The sequence below is a fragment of the Mauremys reevesii genome, unplaced genomic scaffold (genome assembly GCF_016161935.1).
Source record: "Mauremys reevesii isolate NIE-2019 unplaced genomic scaffold, ASM1616193v1 Contig47, whole genome shotgun sequence".
Classification (NCBI taxonomy): Eukaryota; Metazoa; Chordata; order Testudines; family Geoemydidae; genus Mauremys; species Mauremys reevesii.
Genome location: NW_024100859.1, coordinates 66,381 through 92,682, shown reverse-complemented (window position 1 = coordinate 92,682; position 26,302 = coordinate 66,381). Strand labels below are relative to the sequence as shown.

The following is a 26,302-nucleotide window of genomic DNA, read 5'->3' as shown; positions in this document are numbered from 1 at the left end:
CCTGCTTTGAGCAGGGGGTTGGACTAGATCCCTCCTGAAGTCCTTTCCAACCCTGATAGTCTATGATTCTGTAATTGACCTTCTCATTAGGAAACTAGGGAAATACAACCTAGATAGAGCTACTATAAGGTGGGTGCAGAACTGGTTGGAAAACTGCTTCCAGAAAGTAGTTCACAGTAAGGCTGGAAGGGCATAATGAATGGGGTTCTGCAGGGATCAGTTCTGGGTCCAGATCTTTTCAGTGCCTTCATCATCGATTTAGCTCATGGCATAGAGAGTGCACTTAGAATCATAGACTATCAGGGTTGGAAGAGACCTCAGGAGATCATCTGAACACTCATCCTCTGAATTTTTTAATCAGTGCTTAGTTCCCTGCAAGTTCAAAGGGTATTGACCAGGTGTTACATGTTGAACAGATTTTTAAATTAGAAAATGCCCAAATAATCCTAAAACTGTGTCTTGAACCAAAACTTGAAGAATCCAGATATCAGCAATCCAAGTATCAGCTTGCCACACAGAAAATATATTTCAGCCTCAGTGGCCTCAAATATCTTTTAAAGTGGATGAAAACACAAACAACCCTTCCCACCACCACCACCACCACACTCTCGAGAGCTATTCCACATCACTGGTTGATTTGTGGTGGTTTTCCAAAATGTTGGCGAGGCTGTATGAAGCCCCCAGATCCTACAATGCATGTTGTGGGCTCTATAGGATGAGTTAAGGAAATGGTTTATCTCTCAGGTTTCTCTTTCACTGCTGGACGGGGTCTAGAACAGCAGCCCTAGGCCAGCACACGTGTCCCACACGCCAGCCACAGGTGCAGCTTGTTTGCTTTGTCGTGTTTCCTTTGCCGTTAACGTCAGGTTAGGTGGCCTGCCCACTGTAACAAACTAATTGAATAATTAGATGACAGCCTAGAAGCTGTGTCCAACTACCTGACCCTGGTATATTCTCAGGACTGCAAGGTCCCATGAGATGGACCTTTTCTGAAAACTCAGTGACTGAAATAAATTGGTCTTTTTTCCTAAACAAAACAGGAAAAGGTTGAGAGTTAAAGAAAAGAAAGTAACACTGAGCAGTTTTTAAAACAAGGTTTGACAAGTCTCCATTGTGTTAAGGTCCACAGATCAGTTCCAGCTCTGGGGCAGACCCAGACCGGTCAGCTACGGGCAGCAGGGGATGCTCTGCCCCAGAAGCTCCTTTCAGGTTTATCCATCGCCACAGCAGCAGGGAACTTCTACTCTCCCGGCTCCAGGAAGGCAGCAGTGGCAGAAGGGCCGCGCACCAGATGGTAAATTGTGCTGATGCCCCTGGAGCCCATCCCGGCAGCTGGGCCTCTGGCCGCATGGCTCAGCTCATGCCAGGGATGGAGGGCGCTGCACGCGGCACAGACACTGCCAGCACCAGAGAGTGCAGTGAGGGGCCTTGGGACCCAGCTCCCACCTCTGCTGCCAGCTGTGTAATGGGCCTCCCAGCAGACCCCTGCTGCTACCCCAGGCTGGGGCCTCTGGGGGAAACAGGCCGGTGGACCCCATGCTTTAGAAAGGGGCAGAATCCTCGAGGAGTCCGCTCCTGAATCTCCTCCCTTAGTTAAGAGACTCCCAAGGGGCTCATCCTGGGGAGGGAGACACAAGCCCAGCCTCTTGGAGGGCAGCGGGATCGCTGGTCATTTGAAATATTTTTGGAGCAACATCTGAGGCCCGTTTCACTCCCCCTCTGAAGCAGGATCATAGGGATGTACTAGAGTTACCAGGTGTCCAGGTTTTGACCAGAAAGTCTGGTGAAAAGAGGACCTCTGCTGTGTCCATTCTGCACTGTTGACCCAACACCAAAACTCTGGTTCCCACAGTAACCCCCCAAACGTCCTGCCTGTCAGCTTTGCTCCCGGTGCCCGAGGAAGCTGCGGAGAGGTTTTGGGGCTGGCTCCCACTCGACGCCCTGACAGTGCCCACTGCCTGGGTTCTCCTGCACATGCAGCCCCAGGGAGGGGGCGGGCAGAGGGGGGAGGGGGGATCAAGCAGCTGACATGCAGGTCTGGGGAGTGGTTGTGGGGCTGGGGTCATCCTCCCCCGGCCATGCTGAGCCAGGAGCTCTGCTGCTCCCCCCCCCCTTGCAGGGCAGCTGCTTGGTCCCTGCTGTGCTCTCTGGCCCCTGCTCCCAGGGCCCCCATCCCATCCCTGGGGCCATGAGCACACAGGACAGCAATAGGGCTTGGAACCTAGGTCCCAACTTAACACAGGCTCAGACCCTCCAGCCCTGCAGAGTCCTGGGACCCTAGGCCTGAGCCCTCGGTTAACACAATTGGTGTGTGGATGCAAGGGGGGGTAGGCTTGAGCCTCACATTGCTGTGTGGACAGACCCAGGGAGATTGGAACCATAATGTTCAGCAGTTACTTGTGATATTTTAAGCTTGTCCATTTCATACTAAACCATTCAGACAGCAGGGACCACGCTCCTAGAGGTGCCTTAGAGACAAGCGCATCCTTCCTCCGGGAGGAAATCCTGGAAATGTGATGACCGGGTTAGGTGCTAAGGAACTGACGTTCAATGATCAGAAGTGGCTGTAATAAGAAATTTGGTGATATGCGGGTTCCTCAGTATAACTGCTGAGCCCCACGCAGGGGCGGCTCTAGACCCCAGCGCGCCAAGCAGGCTGCGCGGCCCCTTTCCTGGGGCGGCATTTGGCTCCGGTGGACCTGCCGCAGGCATGACTGCGGCGGGTCCCCTCACCGCGGTCCGGTTGAGCTGCCGCGGACATGCCTGCGGTCCCCAGGTCAACCGAGACCACGGCACCGCGCTGATCCGCGCGGCAGGTCCGCTCGTCCCAGGCTCCGGTGGACCTGCCGCAGGCATGCCTGCGGGAGCTCAACCGGAGCCGCGGGAAGAGGGGACCCGCCGCGGGACCGGGGAAGGGCGGCGCAGCGCACAGCGCTGCTTGGGGCAGCCTATTTTCTAGAGCCGCCCCTGGCCCCACGTCTCCAACCACTGCTAGCCACTGCCTGCCAGACTGTATCGGTGTGTCCAGGACAGGCCTATAACAAGGGCCGGATTTCCGGTTCAGCATAGTAGGCACTTGCCTGGGGTGCCAGTGTTATAGGGGCACCTAAAAGTTAAAAGTGGGTTAAAAGTTTCATTTCGTACAGAAAACACAAAGGTCGGCTGGGGGTGGGGGAGTGCTGAAGATGCTGGGCCTAGGGGTGCGTAAGGTATAAATCCAGCCCTGCCTAGAGCATTGGCTGTGTCTCTACTGGCTTGGCGAAGTGCTGCAGCTCCTGGGTTTAGATGTCATCCCCCTGGGTTCAGTCCTTGCTGATGACCCCCAGGGGGACGCCGCACAAGGAAAGAGACAACGGGAAGCTAAGTTCTGCTCTCCTGTGTGCGGCTGCTCTCAGAGTCACCTGGCCACGTGTGCCGGCAGAATCTGACCCTAAAGTTACCGAGCTTCTTGTTTTGTCCTTGTCTCCTCCCTGTATTGCTGTTACGTGAAACAGCCCAAGATCCACCACTGGGGAAGATACAATCTGTGAATAACTCCCCGGTCTTTCCCACTGTTCGTATCGTAACAGCAGCCTAGATAAACAATGGCAATTAACGCACATCATCAATTGGGGAAGCAACAGGCCACATGGTGGCGCCAAACCCCAGGAGTGAGTGAGCAGCCGCCCGCAGCACAGAGAGACCTGGTTTCTCTGCCTTCCCCTCCCTGGGGAGAGATGGTTTGGGAGAGATGTGTCCCTGTATTCCCAGCCCTTAGACGTGGGAAAGGCCTGTCCAGCCCCCTGCCCATCTCCAGAGCAGGCTGCTCCCTGCAGCACAGAGTGACCTGGAAACACCAGAGCCCAGCTAATGTTTTATTATCAAGCAAACCAAACCGAGTCCAGCGCTGTGGCCCTCGCAGGGGAGAACGTGGAGCGAGAGCACAAGACTAAACCTTGGGCTGTGTGTTCCCCTCCGCTCCCCCATTTCACACCAGGGTTCCTCCTCCCCCACAGCTGCTGATGGTGCATTCGCTCACTCTCTCTGGGAGCACCTTGCAGGCAGTAGCTGGGGTCGGTGGGTTTGATGGCGTCTGTCTTGTGTTTCAGTGGCTGGGTGGCACCATCATCCCCTCTCTGGCTGCTCCTCGCTCCCCTCCATCTGTCCCATGCCAGGAGAGGGGGGTACAGCTGGCTCATTGCCTGCCACACGCCCTGTGCTGAGGAGGGACCTGCAGAAGGGCCATGGGAGCCAGGGAGCCCCAGGTGCGCTGTTAGCCTGATGCCATCAGAGCTGCGGTGCTAGGGGCTGCTGTTAGCCGCTCTCCCCGGTAACACCTGTCCCCAAACCCCGCAGCACAGCCTGGCCAGGCAGAGCAGTGAACACACCTCTTGGCCAGGCACCGAGTGGTGGCTCCAGCCCCACTGAGATCATGGGACATGCCTGGTTTTTATGGGCCCATCCTGCCTCTGCAAGCAGGGTCCCAGGTGCTTTGAATCTCCAGAGGTGCCTCGTTGTTGCCGGGACCATGTGACTCCACACATGAGACTGGCACGAGCACCCGGCATCCAGCGCTAGGGCACCAGGCTGGTGAGTCACATCCCTGCGTGAGGGCACAGTGTGAGCCCGGGTGCCTGCTGCAGCCTCCACACTGGGGCAGTGACGGGACACAGAGACTCAGAGCTGCCGTGTGAGTATTAATCCCACAGGACGGACCCTGCACCAGGAGGGGCTGCGCCAGCAACACCCCCATGGTGACGTCACAGGCAGGGGGTGCAGCGCACACAGGTGGCAGTTCTGCCCTGGTCAGCTCACTGTCCAGATCCTCCAAACCAGGCTGGTCCTGCAACACCGGGAGCAGGTGTCGCCGGCATGAGCAGGGGAGTGAATGAGCGAGTGCAGGGGGGTGTAAGATGGGAGGGGCAGCATGAGCAAAACCCCGTTATAAATAACCCCAGTCTGAGGCCCCAAAGCTCCAGCAGCCTCCCTTCAATACACTGCAGAGGGGAACTCTGGGGAAATCCTGGAGTCCCGGCAGGGCCAGGAAGGCTCTGGAGGATGGGGGCAGAGCTATGAGCAGGCTGCCTGGGCAATCTGGGGCAGAGTGAAAGGCTGCCATTGCTTTTAGGTGCCTAACTCCTATTGACTTTCCATGGGAGTTAGGAGCCTAGTGGCTGCTTGTGCCTCTGCAAATCTCCCTTTCTGCCTCTTACCTCTGCAGGCAGTTCCCCTCCCCTGGTCAGGGTGCCCCATTTGGGGCTCAGCAGTGGACAATAGGTCAAGGTCAGGTCAGGGTTAGCTAAGCCTGGCCTAATATTGACATTAGCCCTAGTCGAGATGGAGGCCAACACCTCCTGCCTCGATTTCACTGGTCCATGCTGACCCCCAGGATCCCCGAAGATTGACCTGGACCAGTGAAATCGAGGTACCAGGTTTTATCCTGTGTCCAGACTAGGGAAAAGCTCATGTTAGACGGGGAATAGGTAACATGTGTGCCCCAGGGCTCACCCTAGGCTGAACCACAATCACTGGTGTGCTGGAGCTGTGCGTGTAGAGAGCCTGAAGTAGTGTTACAGTGCCTCATGCTAATGGCTATCAGCTGAGAGCACCCCCCCTGCTGCCCTACAGGTTCCCAACTGACTCCCAAGTGAGATCAAACATGAGGTGGCTGGTTCTTGACTGAGATTGCAGGAGACGGGGCAGGAGCGGAGCATTAGCAAGAGCCTTGAAGGCACCTTTAGTGCAAAGGCAAAACTGACATTTTGGAACCCTAGTGGGTCAGACACTTGTTCACAGCCCCAAAGTATCCCCCAAAAGGGAGCTGGATTTTCTATATATGTACAGTCCTGGGGCTGGGAGATCACTCCCCAGAGGGCCAGCCAATATGCAGGATCCCCCGGGACCCTTATCTTGCCAGACCCTGAGATACCAAAATTCCAGAAACACGATTAAATGAAGAGCCCACACACTGGGGAACACTGGAGGGAAAGAAAAGCTGGTGACTGATTACATGGGGGAGAGTCAAAGGACGCCATGAGTAATGAACAGACTAACCTCAAACCACACTATCTGAACAGAGGGCGTGGTATCATACAGATACTTGTAAACACCCATGTGTGATAAAAAAAATGGTATTAAAGTTACATTTGGGGGATAAGAATTTTGACACGGATGTTAAACCTTATGATAATGCTACTTTTCAATTAATACCTGTAAACAGACTTAAAGCTTGCCACAGTGGAGAAAACATATAAAACCTGGTTTGGTGTGTGTGAATGGGGAAACTGAGGCATGCTACTTCATGGTCTTAATGGCTGGATACCAAGAGAACTATAACACAAACTGCCTTTGAGATAGTCAGTGACTAGCCCTCTTGCAGTAAACTAAGGGGGCAGGTGAGACCAGGGGCAGCTCTAGACATTTCACCGCCCCAAGCACGGCGGCATGCTGTGGGGGGCGCTCTGGCGGTCGGCGGGCAACCGGAGCCACCTGCCACCCTCCCGGCGACCGGCAGAGCGCCCCCCTGCGGCACACCGCCCCAAGCACGCGCTTGGCGTACTGGGGCCTGGAGCCGCCCCTGGGTGAGACACTCTGTATCTCTGGGGGAACACTATGCACCCCCATGTTCATCCTCATAATATGATTGTGTGGTATCCAATGCAAAGTTTGTCATGTCGGGTGTCTTCAGAAGGCTCATGATGCACTGAGCATGGTTGTTATAGTCATGTTATAAGTTGTAATTTCACGTATATAGTTATGAGACTGAAAATGTGTCCTCATGGCTTAAAACAAGCCCAGGCAAAACTCTCCAGGAGCAGAGTGGGAGTTCACATCTCATCAGGGTATGTATGGGACAAACCCAGCCCAGCCTGACAGGAACAAAGGACACTGGCCTCAGCAGCAACAAAGGATGTGCTGGACTCTCCAGTGAGCCACCTCCCTTCCCTCGGTCAGTCATGGACTGTGATGAGGTGATGCTCACTGTGGGGTTCCATCTTCCCTATGCTGCCTTGGTGGAAAGTTACAGCAGCGTGGTCACAAGAACAGAGGGATGAGATAAAGTTGTTATGAGAAAGTAGGAAACTGCCAGAGCGAGGCAGATGCCAGGTGGCCTAGCTGGAATCAGTTTCAAGGTGATAAACAAGACCATAAATCAGATGAGTTGCATGGGAACTGGGAAATCAGTAAGCAAAGGGCCATGCGTGTGAAAAGCGTGTGTATCAGACAAAGAACCAATCAGCAGCAATGTGATGTTGGTGTGTCTGACGTTTGCTAATATGGAGAAGTCTATATAATATGATGCTTTGTACTTAATAAACGATTCAGCTTGTAATCACATTGGTTGTTGTGCTTTATCCGGCCCGCATGCAATGCAACAGCTCACCTGACCCTGAAGGGGGGGTAAAGCCAAGGGGGAAGTAAGAACATGATAAAAGGGAGAGACATTTGCCATGCTCCTCATCCCTCTTCTACCTCTATCCACAGACACCCCCACCAAGTGACTGAAGTGCTGATCAAAGGGGAGAGCCTGGCTGAAGGGCAACCAGCCAGCCTGTGGTGAGACACATCTAAGTTTGTAAGGACACTGAAAGTGTTAATATCAGCCTAGAATGGGAGAGAGTCAAAGTTATTTCATTTGACCAAATCCAATTTGTTGTGCTTTGACTTATAATCACTTAAAATCTGATCTGTCTTTTGTAGTTAATAAATTAGTTTGTTTATTCTACCTGAAGTTGTGTGTTCGGTTTGCAGTGTGTCAGAGATTTCCCTTGGGATAACAAGCCTGGTACATATCAATTTCTTTGTTAAATTGACGCTCATATAAGCTTGGAGCGTCCAGCGGGCATAACTGGGCACTGCAAGATGGAGGTTCCTAGGGTGACACTTGACACCAGTCAACTCTGTGCTCTTGGGGAACCAGGGTGCAATATCCAGCCTGTCTGACTCATTAAGGACACCCTTCCCCCCCAGCCTCTGCTTGAACCAAAACCCATCAGAAGAAAGACTTGCAGACAGCAGTGAAGGGCCGTGGGAGACACACCTAAACCCCTTCTGACAAGGGTGACAGGATTAAGGAAACTCCCTCAGCCTCATCTGCATCAAAGATGGGACAGGGAGGCATCTCCATTAGCACACAGAATGGAGAACAGAGATTCCAAGGCAAGAATCACACTGAATTCTGGGACCAGAAAAGCAGGGAAGCAGTGCATCCTGGGGGATCTCTGCTCCAGAAGTTAATGAACCTAAGCCTGCACACACCCAGCTCAGCAGTTATCAGACCAATTCTAGTTAATGAATCCTTGATTGATATCCAAAATACTGAAGCTGACTAATTGCATTGTGGGCTCCCTTGAAGGAACATCACCCATAGCCAGGAATGATCAGGTCCTATTGTCTAGCCTAAAGAAAACCCTTGTGCCATCAGTTTACCCATAAACAAATCTAGTGTTTTCTCTTGAACCACTGTTGTTTCCCTACAAAAAAAGAGGCAGAGGTCCCTTTCTGAAGGGACAGAGCAGGGCCCTGCAGGCAAGCACTGGTTTCCTGAGCAAGGGAGACTGCGGGGGAATCACAGCACTGCAGGTAACTGAACGAGCCCCAGAGCCATTGTGGGGCTCCCCTCATCGGCTTGCAGCTGCCCTGCCTGAAGGAGCCTGGGAACACAGCAAGGTGCTGTCCGGACACCTGGGGGAATCTTGCAGGTAACAAACTGTCGGGTATATTGGACTAGAGGGGCCATAGAAAGTAGCTTACTAAGTTTGCAGATGATACCAAACGGGGAGGGATTGCAACTGCTTTGGAGGACAGGGTCATAATTCAAAATGATCTGGACAAATTGGAGAAATGGTCTGAGGTAAATAGGATGCAGTTTAATAAAGACAAATGCAAAGTGCTCCACTTAGGAAGGAACAATCACTTTCACACATACAGAATGGGAAGAGACTGTCTAGGAAGGAGTACGGCAGAAAGGGATCTAGGGGTTATAGTGGACCACAAGCTAAATATGAGTCAACAGTGTGATGCTGTTGCAAAAAAGCAAACGTGATTCTGGGCTGCATTAACAGGTGCGTTGTGAGCAAGACACGAGAAGTCATTCTTCCACTCTGCTTCGCGCTGGTTAGGCCTCAACTGGAGTATTGTGTCCAGTTCTGGGCACCGCATTTCAAGAAAGATGTGGAGAAATTGGAGAGGTCCAGAGAAAAGCAACAAGAATGATTAAAGGTCTAGAGAACATGACCTATGAAGGAAGGCTGAAAGGGAGCCATTGGCCTGCTAAACCCAGGGTTGTGAGTTCAATCCTTGAGGGGGCAATTTAGGGATTTGGGGATTGGTCCTGCTTTGAGCAGGGGGTTGGACTAGATGATCTCCTGAGGTCCCTTCCAACCCTAATAATCTATGATTCTATGAATTGGGTTTGTTTAGTTTGGAAAAGAGAAGACTGAGAGGGGACATGATAGCAGTTTTCCAGTATCTAAAAGGGTGTCATCAGGAGGAGGGAGAAAACTTGTTCACCTTAGCCTCTAAGGATAGAACAAGAAGCAATGGGCTTAAACTGCAGCAAGGGAGGCTTAGGTTGGACATTAGGAAAAAGTTCCTAACTGTCAGGGTGGTTAAACACTGGAATAAATTGCCTAGGGAGGTTGTGGAATCTCCATCTCTGGAGATATTTAAGAGTAGGTTAGACAAATGTCTCTCAGGGATAGTCTAGACAGTATTTGGTCCTGTCATGAGGGCAGGGGACTGGACTCAACGACCTCTTGAGGTCCCTTCCAGCCCTAGAATCTATGAATCTATGCCCCAAAGTGAATGGGCTAACAGACTGGTGGGAAGTAGCCCAAGGCAGTGGATTCTGACTCTCTGTTGTGGGGGACACCAACCCCCTGTTCAGGGGCTGACATACAGATGTCCCTGGGCTGAGACTCAGTGGTGAGGAAGGGCTTGAGTCCCCCTACCCATCTCTCAGCCTTAAAGACTGAGGCCACTCAGCCATTGGGGTGGGGTGGGGTGGGGTGCGGGAGCTGCGAGGAGGGTTGCCAGCTCTCCTGGACGGGACACCATTGCCGCAAAATGGCGTCCAGTTCAGGAGAGTTGGCAACCCTAGCTGAGAACCAGGCAATCTAACCAGACGGCTGCCTGGCCATCCAAACCCTGCCCGTTACACTCTCATTAATCAATATTTCCTTTAACAACGCCAAGAGAATGGAGCCTGCTTTTGCATCATCTCCTAAGAAGCCACAAATTCAGGCTCTAATGGAGCAAGTGGGCAACTGAGTTGTGTTGGTGCTGTACAAAAACAAAGCGACGATTGCCATGGTGTTTAGATCCAGTTTACCACAGAGAACACAGGCCCTTGGTTGGGTATCTAGCTGTGTATGTGGTGAATGTCTAATCTCAGTAGTTCCTGCATAATTGCAGCTGTGTATTTGCACATGGAATTCTCCCCTCCAGCTTTTACACTGTCCTTCCAGGATGCTGCTGTTTTGCCAAAACTGCTAGGAGATCACCTGCTTTTTTTCCCCTGTCAATAAAATAGTTTAGAAATATCTGCAAAATTATAGTGACAAACTCATGTTACTTCCCTAAAAGGATTCACTGTATGCCTCCCACATGTTGTAGTTTGTATAATTTCTATATGGGGAAATCCGGCACATTTTTAGTACATCCCAATTCTTCACCAGATTCTTTTGTTTGCATGTTATATCCCATCCCCTACCTTTCATCTGTTTGTGTCTTTATACTGTAAGCCTTTGTGGGCAGGGAGTGTGTCTCTTCTGTGTTTGACCATTGCTCATAGTGATGGGGCCCAACTGGAGCCTTCACATGCTACCAAAATAATAATACATACAGAGATATGATTATTATTAATCATTAATAGCAACGTATCATCAAAGAAAAATATCACAGCCCATGATTTCTGACCGTTACCTTTGTCAGAGGCACTTTTGTCAAAGCATCAAAAGGTTTTTATATAGATAGATACACACACCCCAATATTGTATAGATCTCTGTTGAATCTGGTTGTGCATTTTATTTTGTTTCTCACGCACATATATCTTCCTGGGTACAATCCTGCATTTACTCACTTAAAATGGCACATATTTGAAAAATCAGAGGGTTAGAAGGTACTGCAAGGGTCATCTAGCATAACCCCCTGCCAAAATGCAGGATTTGTTGTGTCTAAATGGTTAGGTCTGTTGCATGCTGTTAGTATACTCTTTGTGCTGGCTTACTTTATGCTATTGAGGTTGTTCTGTCCTTAAACACAGAGTACTTTGGAGACGGGCTGAATGTTCTCATACGTTCAGCACAAACCCACTTCCTGTAAAATTCAGACTTGTTTATTTAGCAAAAGGTATTTCCTGGTCAGTGGCAGCAACTCATCCCACTCCATTTATTTAGAAAGAAATCTAAAACACCGAGTAGTTCATTTTCATTTACACAAGAGTTTCATCGAGAATTAATACGAAGCTACTGTCGAAAAGAGGAAACCAGAAGACTTCAGACATTTTTGAGTAATACCACCAGCTGGGAGGACTGTGCAGAAGTTGCAAATATCTGCTTAATCTGAAGAAATATCACAGATTTGATCTCCAAGTTCAGCTGACACCGAAAAGGTTGTATGCATGGGGGGCTGGGGTGGGCAAGGGGAGGTATTTTAAACTACCTACAAAGCCTAAAAAATGAAAATGTGTCTGAGTTAGCAGGAGGAAATGCAGGAAACGAGCCGGTTTCTCTCTGTTTGGTATTTGGGTGCCTAAAGCTTGTCTGAGATGGGAGAATGTGCGGGGCAGGAGTGAGGGGAACAAAGTTCTGACAGAGAAGGCTTGAAATGCACAGATGATGTAATTTGTTGTTCCCAACTGCTGCAACAATCCTATGGCAGTCAGTGTCATTTTGTGCAGCCTGGAGGCTACTTTACCCTGTGAGAGAGTCCAGCCCTCCCCCGCTCCTGCCTTTGTCCCAAGTTAGAGGAGGCATAAAGGTGTTGTAAAGCCACCTTCCTCCCCACTCAGTCGCTGTGCTGAGCTCAGCTGGGTGCAGAGATGCCCAGTGCCCTCACAGCTTCTCCGCAGGCGTGCAGCACCTCCTAGGATTAAACCTGGCATGTATCTGGAATACCTTGTGGGGGCTGGTTTAACCTACTGTGTATCGAATCATTGCGACAGCTGACGAATGTACAATGGAAAAGTGAGATTTTCAATGATTCCACCAAGTCCTGGGTAGAACATGATTTTCTCACTTCATTCAGTACCAGCTAGAGCCTACATTTTTGTCTGCTCACATTTTTACAAGGAATATTTAAAGCATTTCAAGCACTTTCGTTAATTTCAGTGGAACTTAGGCACCAAAGCTGCTTAGGTGCTTTTGAAAATTCCACTAGGTGGCTATCTGTACCGTTAGGCAACAAAATACCTTTAAAAAGCTGGATTTAATGTCTGCTGTTTTAATTTTGCATCGTTCTAATTTCTTAATCAAAACATTGTGTGGTATCAAGTATGGAAATGTAAGAACACTATTTCAACCCTGTTATCTTTATCATCCAAACCTGAAATCTCATAAAAAAAGATACCAAGTTACTTTAAGAGGATCTATTTTCCATAAATGCATGTCAGTTGGTCTTAATTATATTACTCTCTTTTAATTTTTTATTAATCAAGTCCCATATCAGCCACTCTATGCCTTCTCCTGGGATCAATATCAGACTGACAGGTGCATAACTATTTGGGTCATCCCTTTTACCCTTTTTAATACTGATACAACATTAGTTTCTTCCAGTCTTCTGGAAATTCCCAATGTTCTAACATTTACTGAAAATCAATTAGCTCCTCTGCCAGCTCTTTTAAAACTCGCAGATGCAAGTTATCAAGATCTGCTGATTTAAAAATGTTTGACTTTAGTAGCTGCTGTTTAACAGCCTCCTGAGATACTATGGAATGGAAAGAGTCTTATCAAATGATATGAGTACATCATCTATTTTTTTCCTCAGTGCCAGAACAGAAATATTGTTGAAAACTCCTGCCCTTTCAGCACCATTATTGATAATTCTACCATTCATATCTAGTAATGACTAATACCATTGTTAGCATTCTTTTTCCCCAATATAATTTATAATTTCCTTGTTATTGACTAACTCTGTTGGCCACATTTTTTTCCTTGTGTCCCTTGGCTTCCCTTATCAATTTTCTACCACTCCTAGTTTCTGATTTAGGCCTTGTCTACACTATAAAGATAAGTCGACTTATGATGGGTTGACTTATAGCCACAGCATTAATTACTGCAGGGGCTGATGTCCACAATACTCTCCGTGGGTCAGTGGTGCATGTCCTCACCAGGAGCATTTCCACCAACCTAACAGGGACGGCGAGGGGAGCTGAGAACTGTTAACTCAGAGCATTACATTTAAGCAAAATAGCCACGCTTTTTATTATTTTCTATTTGAAACACTTGCAGAAAATATATGAGAAACTGAAACCCAATGCCTACATTTTTTTCTCAGTTTCTATATCAATTATTTCAAAAGTGCCTAAAGCTAAGATTCTTCAAACTGACTAGAGAGTTAGACTCATAGTCGGGTCAGAAGGGACCATCATGATCATGTAGTCTGACCTCCTGCACATTGCAGGCCACAGAATCTCCCCGACCCACTCCTGTAATAGACACCTAACCCCAGGCTGAGTTACAGAAGTCCTCAAATCATGGTTTAAAGACTACAAGTTACAGAGAATCCACCATTTACACCAGTTTAAACCTGCAAGTGACCCATGCTTCATGCTGCAGAGGAAAGTGTAAACCTCCCAGAGTCTGCCAATCTGACCCAGGGGAAAATTCCTTACCAACCTCAAATACAGAAATTGGTTAGACCTTGAGCATGTGGGCAAGACTTGCCAGGCAGATACCTGGGAAAGAATTCTCTGTAGTAACTCAGAGCTCTCCCCATCTACTGTCCCATCTCCGGCTGCTGGGGAGTTTTGCTCTGGCAGTCACTGTTGGGCCACATGCATTGTAGGCAGTCCCATCATAAATGTATCAAGCTCAGTCTTGAAGCCAGTTGGGTTTTTTGCCCCCACTGCTCCCCTTGGAAGGCTGTTCCAGAACTTCAATCCTCCGATGGTCAGAAACCTTCATCTAATTTCTAGTCTAAACTTGTGAGTGGCCAGTTTGTTCTTGTGTCCACATTGGCACTTAACCTAAATAATTCCTCTCCCTCCCTCTCCCTCTGATATATTTATAAAGAGCAATCATATCCCCCCTCAGCCTTCTTTTGGTTAGGCTAAACAAGCCAAGCTCTTTCAGTCTCCTTTCATAAGACAGGTTTTCCATTCCTCAGGTCATCCTAGTAGCCCTTTTCCGCACCTCTTCCAGTTTGAATTTTGGTGCCTCAATTTTGAGGGCCCTCCTTGTGACCCCTAAAGGGGCGTGTCTTAAGTTGTGCACCCAAAAATGTAAGCACCTCAATTGACTAGTCACTTTTGAAAATCCTGGCATGTGACTTAAGAGCACAAGTCCCATTGATTCTTAAGCCACCTAGATTTGTTTGAAATGCCCCTCCCCCCACCCTTTTCCATGTGTTTTTTGTCGTACAGTAGCTCTGAACTAGAGGTCACCAATCACTGTCACAGTGTGAAGGGCTCCACTTGCAATTCCTCATCTCCTTGTGTTCAGACTCTATGCAGAAGGGACAATTGATTTCCTGGGTCTCCGGTGGTCTGGAAGAACCAAAACAAGCTGAGTCAGGGCTTTGAGTAACCTCCATGGTCTCCATGCAGAATTTTCACACAGTATTTAAATAGTTCCATGTAGATGGGATCCCTGAGCCTCTCAACATTGTAAAAATAACTAAATAAAAAAAAAGGAGAAAGAGAAAAAAATACTCTTCAGACAACCTTTGGTTCTCCCACCAAATCCCTCTCAATTTCTGGTGTAATTTGTGTTCCATTAATATTTCAGAAAAATATGAGGAGACAACAGCAGGCAGCAGATGAAGAAGCTCCCCCTGGTAAGAAAACAATATATCGTATTTTGCTCTCCTTGTGCCATAAGGTTCATTTCAGATTTTCCTGTGTTCTAGATAAAAGAATATACACACATGTGCTTATAATTGTAGTCAGAGTTGTACCGGTATGGTGCTCTGCTGTCTCCAACGTTGATATCACTCAGCTGCATGCGTGTGTTCCCTCTGTGTGCTGCCCCAGCTCTGCAGATAGCTGACACAGCAGACCCCGAGAGAACCCCCAATAACCACAGAGTCCAGTAAGATGCAAAGCCACGTCGGCTAGGTTTATTGCGACCTCGGACACAATGGCAGTTCCCTGTAGGTTTCTTAGCCTAATTCAGGGCATACTACGAGAAAGTGCCTCTTGGCAATGGACCCGGCTCCGTGGCAGGACTTTCCACTGCCCCCCTCGGCTGGACAAAGACACCGCCCCAGGGATGCATTCTTATAAACAGATACAAACAAGTTACACATCACACCTGACGTATTGAGGGGCCACCCCTCTACGCAGCAAGGTTCAACCTTTCTACGTATTTAGGTGCCGCCTTCTACCTTGTACATGTTGGTTCGATCAAAACAACTCTATCCATCATATTACCCTTTTGCCCCTGTCATTGGGATGGGCCAGCCTGTTCCTTGTTATCTGTGTGGAATGTGCAAGTGTGCGAATGTTCTGATATCTAGTGTTCAGCACCTTTTAGGTACGTATCTTCTTGCAGCATCAGCCCTTTCCTTGCCAGCTTCTGTGAGCAGGGCCTGCCTCTGGCTCACAGCTTAACTTTGCTTTATGTTAGCAAAGTCTTGACCATTACTTTAGTTTAGGCCTCAGGCCTCATACCAGGCCTCTGATACCAAGGTTTATATCTTAGGGCCTCCTCTTACTACATTCCCCCACTTTTTGTCTTTTTATGGGGAGGATGTTTACCCATCGTCCCGGAAAAGCATAATGCCTGGACTGAAGATAACCCAGTGGGCTAAACACTGTTATGTGGTTACCTTATTTTACCATCCATACCCTCATGCCCCATCTGTCTGTTTAGTCTGCACATTCCCTCGTACGACTGGCAGACAGTTTTCATTATCCAATTCATTTAGGCCCCTTATGGTGGGCCTGGGAATGTTAGGCCCGGGACCATGACTGAGGAATGTAATATTATGACTGAGCCTTAGAGGCACTCCCAAATAATTAATATATATGAATGATATGGATATGGCATATATAGTTGTAGTGTGTATGGGCATATATATATAGTATGTATGTGTACATATGACACCACCTTATATCCAAGCATAACCATGTTTTTCCAGTCTGCTGGTGTCCTCTGGCCACACTCTTTTTAGGGCAATTCCAGTTATTATCTCATCATTAGTAGTAGGCTGAGTGTTTTGAAATACTGGGATAGGGATTGTGACAGTGTGTCCCACAGTGTATATGAGAAATAAAACAGAAATTTGGAGTAGTGACACTACCACTGAGGCCTTTATATATAAATATGTTGTAATTAGTTACTACATGTACTGTCCATTCATGTTATAGGTTATCCTTAAGGCTGGTTGTCACTCTCTGGTCAGCTTTACTGGGCAGGAAACAGAAGTGGGTGGCTTCTCTGTTCCATTGGTTGATGTAGATCCAGTTGTTTCTTATGGATGCTGTCTTCCAGATAACCTACTGAATGGACAGTAACCAATTTATGAAATATTGCTGTGTCAGGATTTAATATTGGTACCCAGACACTGAACAAGATTGTTTTGAATAACATGTGCCTCAGTTAGGATGCAGTGTTACTGACCCAAATTATGACTGGTACTAACAGCAATTTGTTTACCCAATTTGTAGTTACTATGTAACTTAGTTTCTTTACCAATTCGTTTTTTCCTTGTCTTCATGTTGTTTGCTGCCATTCGTTTGTTGACTTGTACCTGCGTGTTGGTTAAACAGTTTAGCAAGGTTATACACATTGTACATGTTGTACAGCAATCATACAATACAGCAATAATACAGCAGTACAATAATAATACAGTAGTACAGCAATAATATAGCAATACAGTGATAATACAGTTGTTTTTACACAGTAACAAAGTTGAAATTAAATAATAGAGCAATAAACCTAGCCGACGTGGCTTTGCATCTTACTGGACTCTGTGGTTATTGGGGGTTCTCGTCGGGTCTGCTGTGTCAGCTATACCAATAATGGCTCTGGCGGGGATTAGTCCTTCAAACCCCACACAGGGGTTTTCCTGTGGTTACAAATTCATAACCCCTTTCCCTCAGAACAAGCACACTCATAAATGTTTAGTCCCTCCCTTATACAGCCTTGGACTTTAATCTGGGAATGGGTAAATCATAGACAATGGTTCTCTCCTTAGGGAGTAGCTTCAAAAAGTTGGGTCTTTGCATAAACAGGGAAGGTATTTGCATTCACCTCCCCCTAGATACTTCCCAGGAATTCCACTTCACATCGATTGTCACCAAGACCATTCTTGTCTGGCACATTGTTTGAAGGAGTCCTCTGAAGCTCAGGACACTCCCTCCTAGAGAAGTTGCATACAATCTCACAATAATAGATCATCTTTGCATTTTTAAAGCAATAGACTCCAAAGCTACTTAAACTTAATTCAGTGAGGTTTGTGAAAGGTAGTGCAGCCAATTCCCATATCTGTCACAACAGGAAACAAAGGGGTGCAGAAAGGACATGGTTCAGGCTATGTCTAGTCATCTCATTTGCAGAGGAGAGCAGGAGCCCTTCACACTCCCACTCTGATGCTGCTCCTTTAGCTCTGACTCAGCTACTGTTAATTTGCCAGATTCAAGTGTACAGCTCCTTGCCCAGCACCCACCTTCCCTTCCCCTACTGCAGGGCTAGTCCAGGGGCACAGGATGCAGGGTCTGTGTGCTCTTAGCTCCACCCTACTCTCCTCTACATCCTCACTCCAACAACAAACACATAGGACACAGGGAGAACCGAAACTGGAAACGTATTATGGGCTGAGCAAGACTTTTCCTTCAATTCTTCAATCTGCGGGAGACCAGGGGTCCCATTTCAATGGGAGTTAGGTGACCTGTGGAGACCTTGGCCTTAAAATTGTGTCATTCTCTGATACTCCAGTGATGGGGCTTCATGAGTACCTCAAGTAGACAGTGGCATTATGTAGGGAATAGCAGGAGATGTGGAAGAATTTGCATTGACAAAGTGAATGCAGCAGACCTTGGAGTAAGTCCCACATCTGTCAGATACCCTCTGTAGCAATGACAATCCATGTCCTCCTCTAAGTTGTCCTGGGACTTGTATTTTACCTCTGAATTTGGCACTGGCATGGCCACTGCTAGAATGCTGTGTCCGGTTCCGGTGTCTGCAACTCAAAAAGGATGGTGATAAATTGGAGAAGGTTCAGAGAAGAGCCAGGAGAATGATTAAAGGATTAGAAAACCTGCCTTATAGTGATAAATGCAAGGAACGTTTTTCTAAAAGATCTGCCCTAGGAAATGTTTTGCAGATGCTCTAGGGCCTGTTATTCAGAGGTCAGACTAAATAATTAAAATGGTCCCTTCTGGCCTTAGAATCTATAACCCAGTGAATAGGGCACTTTCCTGAAAGGTGGGAGACCCTGTTCAAATAATTTCTATCCATCAAGCACAGGGGAGAATTGAACCTGGGTCTCCCAGATGAGTGCCCATTAAAAAGGTTGTAGAGCAGTTTTTAAACTAGGAGATGGGGGAAAGTCGACCGCTGCAGAGGAGCGTGTGGATCGGACACAGACTTCTCTTAGGGGAGAGTCTGATGATAAAGAATCTCCAGGTTACAGTCAGGAGCAGAGGAATGAGAAGTATAATGTAAGGGCCGGATCAGATGGTAAACAGTTACATAAAAAAGAATCTGGCATATCAGAAAATGGCAGGCTAATAAACAGGGACAAGTTTTTAAAGTGCTTGTACACAAATGCCAGAAGTCTAAATAATAAGATGGGTGAACTAGAGTGCCTTGTGATAAAGGAGGATATAGATATAATAGGCATCACAGAAACCTGGTGGACTGAGAGCAATCAATGGGACACAATCATTCCGGGGTACAAAATATATCGGAAGGACAGAACAGGCCGTGCAGGGGGAGGAGTGGCACTATATGTGAAAGAAAGTGTAGATTCAAATGAAGTAAAAATCTTAAGTGAATCCACAGGTTCCATAGAGTCTCTATGGATAGAAATTTCGTGCTCTAGTAAAAATATAACAGTAGGGATCTATTATCGACCACCTGACCAGGACAGTAATAGTGATGATGAAATGCTAAGGGAAATTAGAGAGGCTATCAAAATTAAGAACCCAATAATAGTGGGGGATTTCAATTATCCCCATATTGACTGGGAACATTTCACTTCGGGACGAAATGCAGAAATAAAATTTCTCGATACTTTAAATGACTGCTTCATGGAGCAGCTGGTACGGGAACCCACAAGGGGAGAGGCGACTCTAGATTTAATCCTGAGTGGAGCGCAGGAGCTGGTCCAAGAGGTAACTATAGCAGGACCGCTTGGAAATAGTGACCATAATACAATAGCATTCAACATCCCTGTGGGAAGAACATCTCAACTGCCCAACACTGTGGCCTTTAATTTCAAAAGGGGGAACTATACAAAAATGAGGGGGTTAGTTAGACAAAAGTTAAAAGGTACTGTGACTAATGTGAAATCCCTGCAAGTTGCGTGGGCCCTTTTTAAAGACACCATAATAGAGGCCCAACTTCAATGTATACCCCAAATTATAAAAAACAGTAAAAGAACTAAAAAAGAGCCACTGTGGCTTAACAACCATGTAAAAGAAGCAGTGAGAGATAAAAAGACTTCCTTTAAAAAGTGGAAGTCAAATCCTATTGAGGCAAATAGAAAGGAGCACAAACACTGCCAACTTAAGTGCAAGAGTGTAATAAGAAAAGCCAAAGAGGAGTTTGAAGAACGGCTAGCCAAAAACTCCAAAGGTAATAACAAAATGTTTTTTAAGTACATCAGAAGCAGGAAGCCTGCTAAAAAACCAGTGGGGCCCCTTGACGATGAAAATACAAAAGGAGCGCTTAAAGATGATAAAGTCATTGCGGAGAAACTAAATGAATTCTTTGCTTCAGTCTTTGAGGATGTTAGGGAGATTCCCAAACCTGAGTTGGCTTTTGTAGGTGACAAATCTGAGGAACTGTCACAGATTGAAGTATCACTAGAGGAGGTTTTGGAATTAATTGATAAACTCAACATTAACAAGTCACCGGGACCAGATGGCATTCACCCAAGAGTTCTGAAAGAACTCAAATGTGAAGTTGCGGAACTATTAACTAAGGTTTGTAACCTGTCCTTTAAATCGGCTTCGGTACCCAATGACTGGAAGTTAGCTAATGTAACGCCAATATTTAAAAAGGGCTCTAGGGGTGATCCCGGCAATTACAGACCGGTAAGTCTAACGTCGGTACCGGGCAAATTAGTTGAAACAATAGTAAAGAATAAAATTGTCAGACACATAGAAAAACATAAACTGTTGAGCAATAGTCAACATGGTTTCTGTAAAGGGAAATCATGTCTTACTAATCTATTAGAGTTCTTTGAAGGGGTTAACAAACATGTGGACAAGGGGGATCCGGTGGACATAGTGTACTTAGATTTCCAGAAAGCCTTTGACAAGGTCCCTCACCAAAGGCTCTTACGTAAATTAAGCTGTCATGGGATAAAAGGAAAGGTCCTTTCATGGATTGAGAACTGGTTAAAGGACAGAGAACAAAGGGTAGGAATTAATGGTAAATTCTCAGAAATGAGAGGGGTAACTAGTGGTGTTCCCCAAGGGTCAGTCCTAGGACCAATCCTATTCAATTTATTCATAAATGATCTGGAGAAAGGGGTAAACAGTGAGGTGGCCAAGTTTGCAGATGATACTAAACTACTCAAGATAGTCAAGACCAAAGCAGATTGTGAAGAACTTCAAAAAGATCTCACAAAACTAAGTGATTGGGCAACAAAATGGCAAATGAAATTTAATGTGGATAAATGTAAAGTAATGCACATTGGAAAAAATAACCCCAACTATACATACAACATGATGGGGGCTAATTTAGCCACAACGAGTCAGGAAAAAGATCTTGGAGTTATCGTGGATAGTTCTCTGAAGATGTCCACGCAGTGTGCAGAGGTGGTCAAAAAAGCAAACAGGATGTTAGGAATCATTAAAAAGGGGATAGAGAATAAGACTGAGAATATATTATTGCCCTTATATAAATCCATGGTACGCCCACATCTCGAATACTGTGTACAGATGTGGTCTCCTCATCTCAAAAAAGATATTCTATCACTAGAAAAGGTTCAGAAAAGAGCAACTAAAATGATTAGGGGTTTAGAGAGGGTCCCATATGAGGAAAGATTAAAGAGGCTAGGACTCTTCAGTTTGGAAAAGAGGAGACTAAGGGGGGACATGATAGAGGTATATAAAATCATGAGTGATGTTGAGAAAGTGGATAAGGAAAAGTTATTTACTTATTCCCATAATACAAGAACTAGGGGTCACCAAATGAAATTAATAGGCAGCAGGTTTAAAACAAATAAAAGGAAGTTCTCCTTCACGCAGCGCACAGTCAACTTGTGGAATTCCTTACCTGAGGAGGTTGTGAAGGCTAGGACTATAACAATGTTTAAAAGGGGACTGGATAAATTCATGGAGGCTAAGTCCATAAATGGCTATTAGCCAGGATGGATAAGAATGGTGTCCCTAGTCTCTGTTCATCAGAGGATGGAGATGGATGGCAGGAGAGAGATCACTTGATCATTGCCTGTTAGGTTCACTCCCTCAGGGGCACCTGGCATTGGCCACTGTCGGTAGACAGATACTGGGCTAGATGGACCTTTGGTCTGACCCGGTACGGCCTTTCTTATGTTCTTATGTTCTTATGTAACGACTCTTAAAATTATATGGTGGGCACAGTTTTGTATGGAGCAAGGCAGGAGCCTAGTTCATTCTCATAAGAAATGACTTAGCTGCTTAAGCTGCCTGACCCCAGGAGAGGGGTTTCTCGCTGTGGATCACAAGCAGGGACAGGCCCCTTCCTGCAGCCCAGACTTAGGTGCCAAACTCTGAGAGTGGTGGGCCTTAGCAGACACCACTCTTGTAAGCATCTCCCCTGGCTAGCTTGGGCAGCTTCTCACCTACCATGCTGGCTTTCGTGGATCCCATTCTAAGGTGCTTATCTCTTCCCATGGATTGTATTGGTAGCCTGGATGCCTAGCCCAGGGTTTCTGGATCCCACTGTTGTTCCAGGAATTTTCCAAGCACCTAAAATTAGGCCTTGCGACACTCAGTGATGCAACACCCAGTGACACAATGGCTGAGTCCCTTTGTGGACCCACCTGCTGCATCCACAGAGTGTGAGGTACTTTACCCTCAGCATACTCCACAGTCTGCACTCTGTTAGGTCTTTCTACCAGAAGTTGGGGGGAGATGCACCACACACATGTTCCTTGTCTCTAATGTCTCAGCTAGACATGGACTGGAGCAACTTAGCTCAGCCTTGGAGTGTGAGAGTGGATACAGCATCTCACTCCAACTTCCTATTAAACTCCCATGTCCCTAGGAGGTTCAGGCATCCGTTTGGAGCATAAGAGGGCTTCTGAAATTGGGAAGCTCATGAGAAAAATGGGAGATTTAATAGGTGGACTCAATACCCATCCAGAGTAGGGCTACTAGGATGATCAGAGGAATGGAAGGCCTATCTTATGCGAGGAGACTCAAGGAAGTTGGCCTGTTTAGTATAACTAAAAGAAGGCTGAGGGTAGAGGGGATTGCTCTCTGTAAATACATCAGAGAGATAGAAACACCAGGGAGGGAGAGACGTTATTTAAGTGTCAGTTGACCCAATAATAAAGGGGTATAAACTGACCATCAACTAGTTTAGGCTTGAAATTAGGTGAAGGTTTCTGACCAACAGAGTGAAGTTCTGGAAAGCTCTCCAAGGGGAGCAGTTTGTGGGGTCGGGGAAACCTAGCTGGCTTCGAGACTGAGCTTGGTAAGTTTATGGAGGGGATGGTCTGATGAGATTATCTACAATGGCCTGTGGCCCATCTGTGGCTGATAGTAGCAAATATCCCCAATGGCCGGAGATAGGGCAGTAGATGGGGAAAGCTCTGAGTTACTACAGTGAATTCTTTCCCAGGTGTCTGGCCAGTGGGTCTTGCTGACATGTTCAGGGGCCAACTGATCGCCATATTTGGGGTCAGAAAGGAACTTTCCCCCAGGTCAGATTGGCAGAGACCCTGGTGGGTTTTTATCCTTCCTCTGCAGCATGGGGCCTGAGTCACTTGCAGGTTTAAACTGGAGAGTGGATGATGAGGTCTGTTGCCTGCAATATGCAGGAAGTCAGACCAAATGATCATGATGGTCCCTTCTGGCTTTAAAGCCTATAAGTCTAATACATGAATATCCTCCTCAGAGAGATTCCCCTCCTTTTCTTGTTCCTTCTGCTCTTGTGCTGGCCAGACAAGACCTGGATGGAATGTTTCAAAAATTAAAACTTAAAAAACAAACTGAATTTTCTCCCCTTTCTTTCCACCTGGCTAGTTCAGACCCATCCTTACCCTGAGGTTGCTACCCAGCATTTCCAGCACCTGGTGCAGCAAGCTGTGTCTTTGTGTATGTATGTGTGTGTTGTAGGACACTGAACACATCCCTGTAAACAACCCTCTTTGGGTTCTAAGCACTTCCCTGAGCATGAAGACATCATTAGCATATGACTAGTTCCTTATGCTAATTAAATGCTAATGGGTGGCTGTGCATAGTTGTGGGCCTGGCCATTTGTATATCCTCTTTTGAAAATTGTCCCTCTCCTTCATTGTTCTGGCCTGCTTTCCAGAGTCTTTTATCTTCCCTATAGTCAGTCAATGCTGGTTTCCTTTACAATACTTCCAAAGTAAGCCCTGGTCTACATTACAGAGTAAGGTTGATGCAAGGCATCTTATGTCGACTAATTCTGTAAGTGTCTACACTAACATTTCACTCTCACTGACAAAACTCCCACTACACCGAATTAATAACTCCACCTCCGTGAGCGGCGTAGAGTCAACATCGATGTAGTTAGGTTGATGCAGTGTCAGTGTAGACACAGCATTGCTTACATTGAGTGTTGGTGGCTTTCAGAAGCCGTCCCACAATGCCCCACATTGACAGTTCAGTTGGTGCAAGCACTCTTGGTGAGGACGTGCATCGCCAACAAAAGTTGCTAAGTATAGACACGCACCAGAGATCTAATTACTGTAGCCGCTTATGCCGACATAAGTTAGGTTGACTTCATTCTGAAGTGTAGACATGCCCTAAAATCAGAGTCTGCATCTGGCACACTTTAAAATATGTTCTTAAACCAGAAGTGTTCAGATTCAAGGACCACAGCACGTCACCTTGAGCCATCAAGCTACAGCGACTACTGACTCCCTGCAAACTTCTGACTTGCAACAGAGCCCCATTGCTGCTGCACATGAACATTGCACTCTCCCTAGAGCATCAGTTTGAGTCAACCCCTATTGGAGGTCTAAACTTTAGCCGCACTAACTGTTTCCGTATTCCTTCCCCAGAGGAGACCTGGGTGGGTGCACTCGCTGAGATCAATCCTGAATGGGTTATAGCCGTTTAGGGAGGATCAGTGTCACAGTCGGAGCCCCAGCTGCAGGCAAAACAAATCTTAGAAGAATCAAAAAGTGTTGATGTCACATGATATTTTTAGGGGGGCCTTTCTCTCAGGAACCCCTGGCTCAAATTACCCCAAGTGTAGATCACTGATCCTGCCCTAGATCCCCAGTTAGGCACAGCAAACGTTGAGACAATCCAAGTGGGTTTTAGAGGATTTAGAAATGTCATCCTTTAAACAATAAGTGATTCTCAGCCTTAACTATAGCAGTACTGCCGCTCCATTACAGGGGTGGCGGTACTGAGACACGGGGAGGGGAGGCAGTTTAACCCAGGCCACACAGCAAAGCAGCGTTAGGCAAGATTGCACCCAAGAAATCCCTGTCTTTGTTGTAATGTCAAAACATCAATCTCCCCACCCCCATTGATTAACTTTATCACCTCTGAAGTGACGTTACCATTTTTGTTCTGAACAGATTCGTATTACCACAGCCATTATGGGGAATCAGAACTGAGAATCGTCCTTGTAGGTAAAACAGGAGCTGGGAAAAGTGCAACAGGAAACACCATCCTTGGTGAGAGAGTGTTTGCATCCATACTGGGAGCACAGACAGTGACTACGATTTGTAAAGCTGGCAGTAGGATCTGGAATGGGAAGACGATTCGAGTGGTTGATACTCCTGCAATTTTTAATCCAAAGATCTGCAGTACAGACACTTACCAAGAGATTGGTCGCTGTATCGCGCTCTCTGTCCCAGGCCCCCATGCTCTGGTGCTGGTGACCCAGCTGGGCCGTTACACTGAAGAAGACAAGGAAGCAGTGAGGACAGTACAGGAGATTTTTGGAGTTGAGGCCATGAGGTACATGATTGTCTTGTTCACCCGAAAAGAAGATTTAGGGGATGGTTCACTGAGTGACTATGTGAAATACTCAGATAACAGAGATCTCCAGACGCTGATTCAAAAGTGCGGCAACCGATACTGTGCTTTCAATAACAAAGCAACTGGAGCAGAACAGAAAGAGCAGGTTAATAAGCTGATAGAAATAGCTGAGAGAATGGGGCGGCAGAACGGAAACTCATATTATACTAATGAATTATATTCCCAGGCAGAGGTGATGTTCAGTGATGTTAATGGAAACTTTGAAGAAAAATGCAGAAACTTTGGAGAAAAAGTGAAACAGCACATAACAAACCAAAGAGACAAAGCTGAGCATCGTGGGGTATTAAACAGAATTAGGAAATCATGTTGTCTAACTACAGTTTATCTATGGAGACAGGTGATATTTGTGATATATGCTATATGTAGGATAGGATATGCTATATGTAGGAGAGGATGGAGGTGCATTCTTTCATTGTATAATTACTGGTTTGGTTAATGACGGTAACTCAGTTTCCTATTTGTTTTCCTCTTGGAGTTGAAATGTTGAATTTTTCTTCATTCTAATCCTACAGCTTCCTATGTTCTATAGTTCAGGTTCTTACCACTAGTACAGCAAAAGACAAACATGCAAATTATGATTAGATGAAATCATTTAGATTTGTTTTACATTAACTTCACACAGGAGATTCCAATAAGGATTGTATATGGATGTGTCAAATCTATACTTTTTTTATGGAAAACCAAATGGTGGCAGTGTAATAAACATGGCAGCATTTCCATTAAAATCTCACTGTATCAAATTTTGGTCATTT

General features: G+C 46.6%; 1 protein-coding gene across 3 annotated transcripts; it reads left to right on the top strand.

Annotated features, from left to right (window-relative positions):
* Window positions 1-11,430: 11,430 nt before the first annotated feature.
* LOC120394278 (GTPase IMAP family member 3-like) lies at window positions 11,431-26,255 on the top strand. 3 transcript variants are annotated; one of them, XM_039518523.1, is made up of 3 exons: window positions 11,431-11,594; window positions 14,929-14,977; window positions 25,085-26,255. In XM_039518523.1, the coding sequence occupies exons 2-3, from the start codon at window positions 14,935-14,937 to the stop codon at window positions 25,984-25,986; spliced, it is 945 nt and encodes a 314-aa protein (XP_039374457.1). In that variant the 5' UTR covers window positions 11,431-11,594; window positions 14,929-14,934; the 3' UTR covers window positions 25,987-26,255. The 3 variants fall into 3 exon arrangements, with proteins under 3 accessions (XP_039374457.1, XP_039374459.1, XP_039374458.1); XM_039518525.1 differs by lacking the exon at window positions 11,431-11,594 and adding an exon at window positions 12,286-12,690; XM_039518524.1 differs by lacking the exon at window positions 11,431-11,594 and having other exon boundaries at window positions 14,336-14,977.
* The last annotated feature ends 47 nt before the right edge of the window (window positions 26,256-26,302 follow it).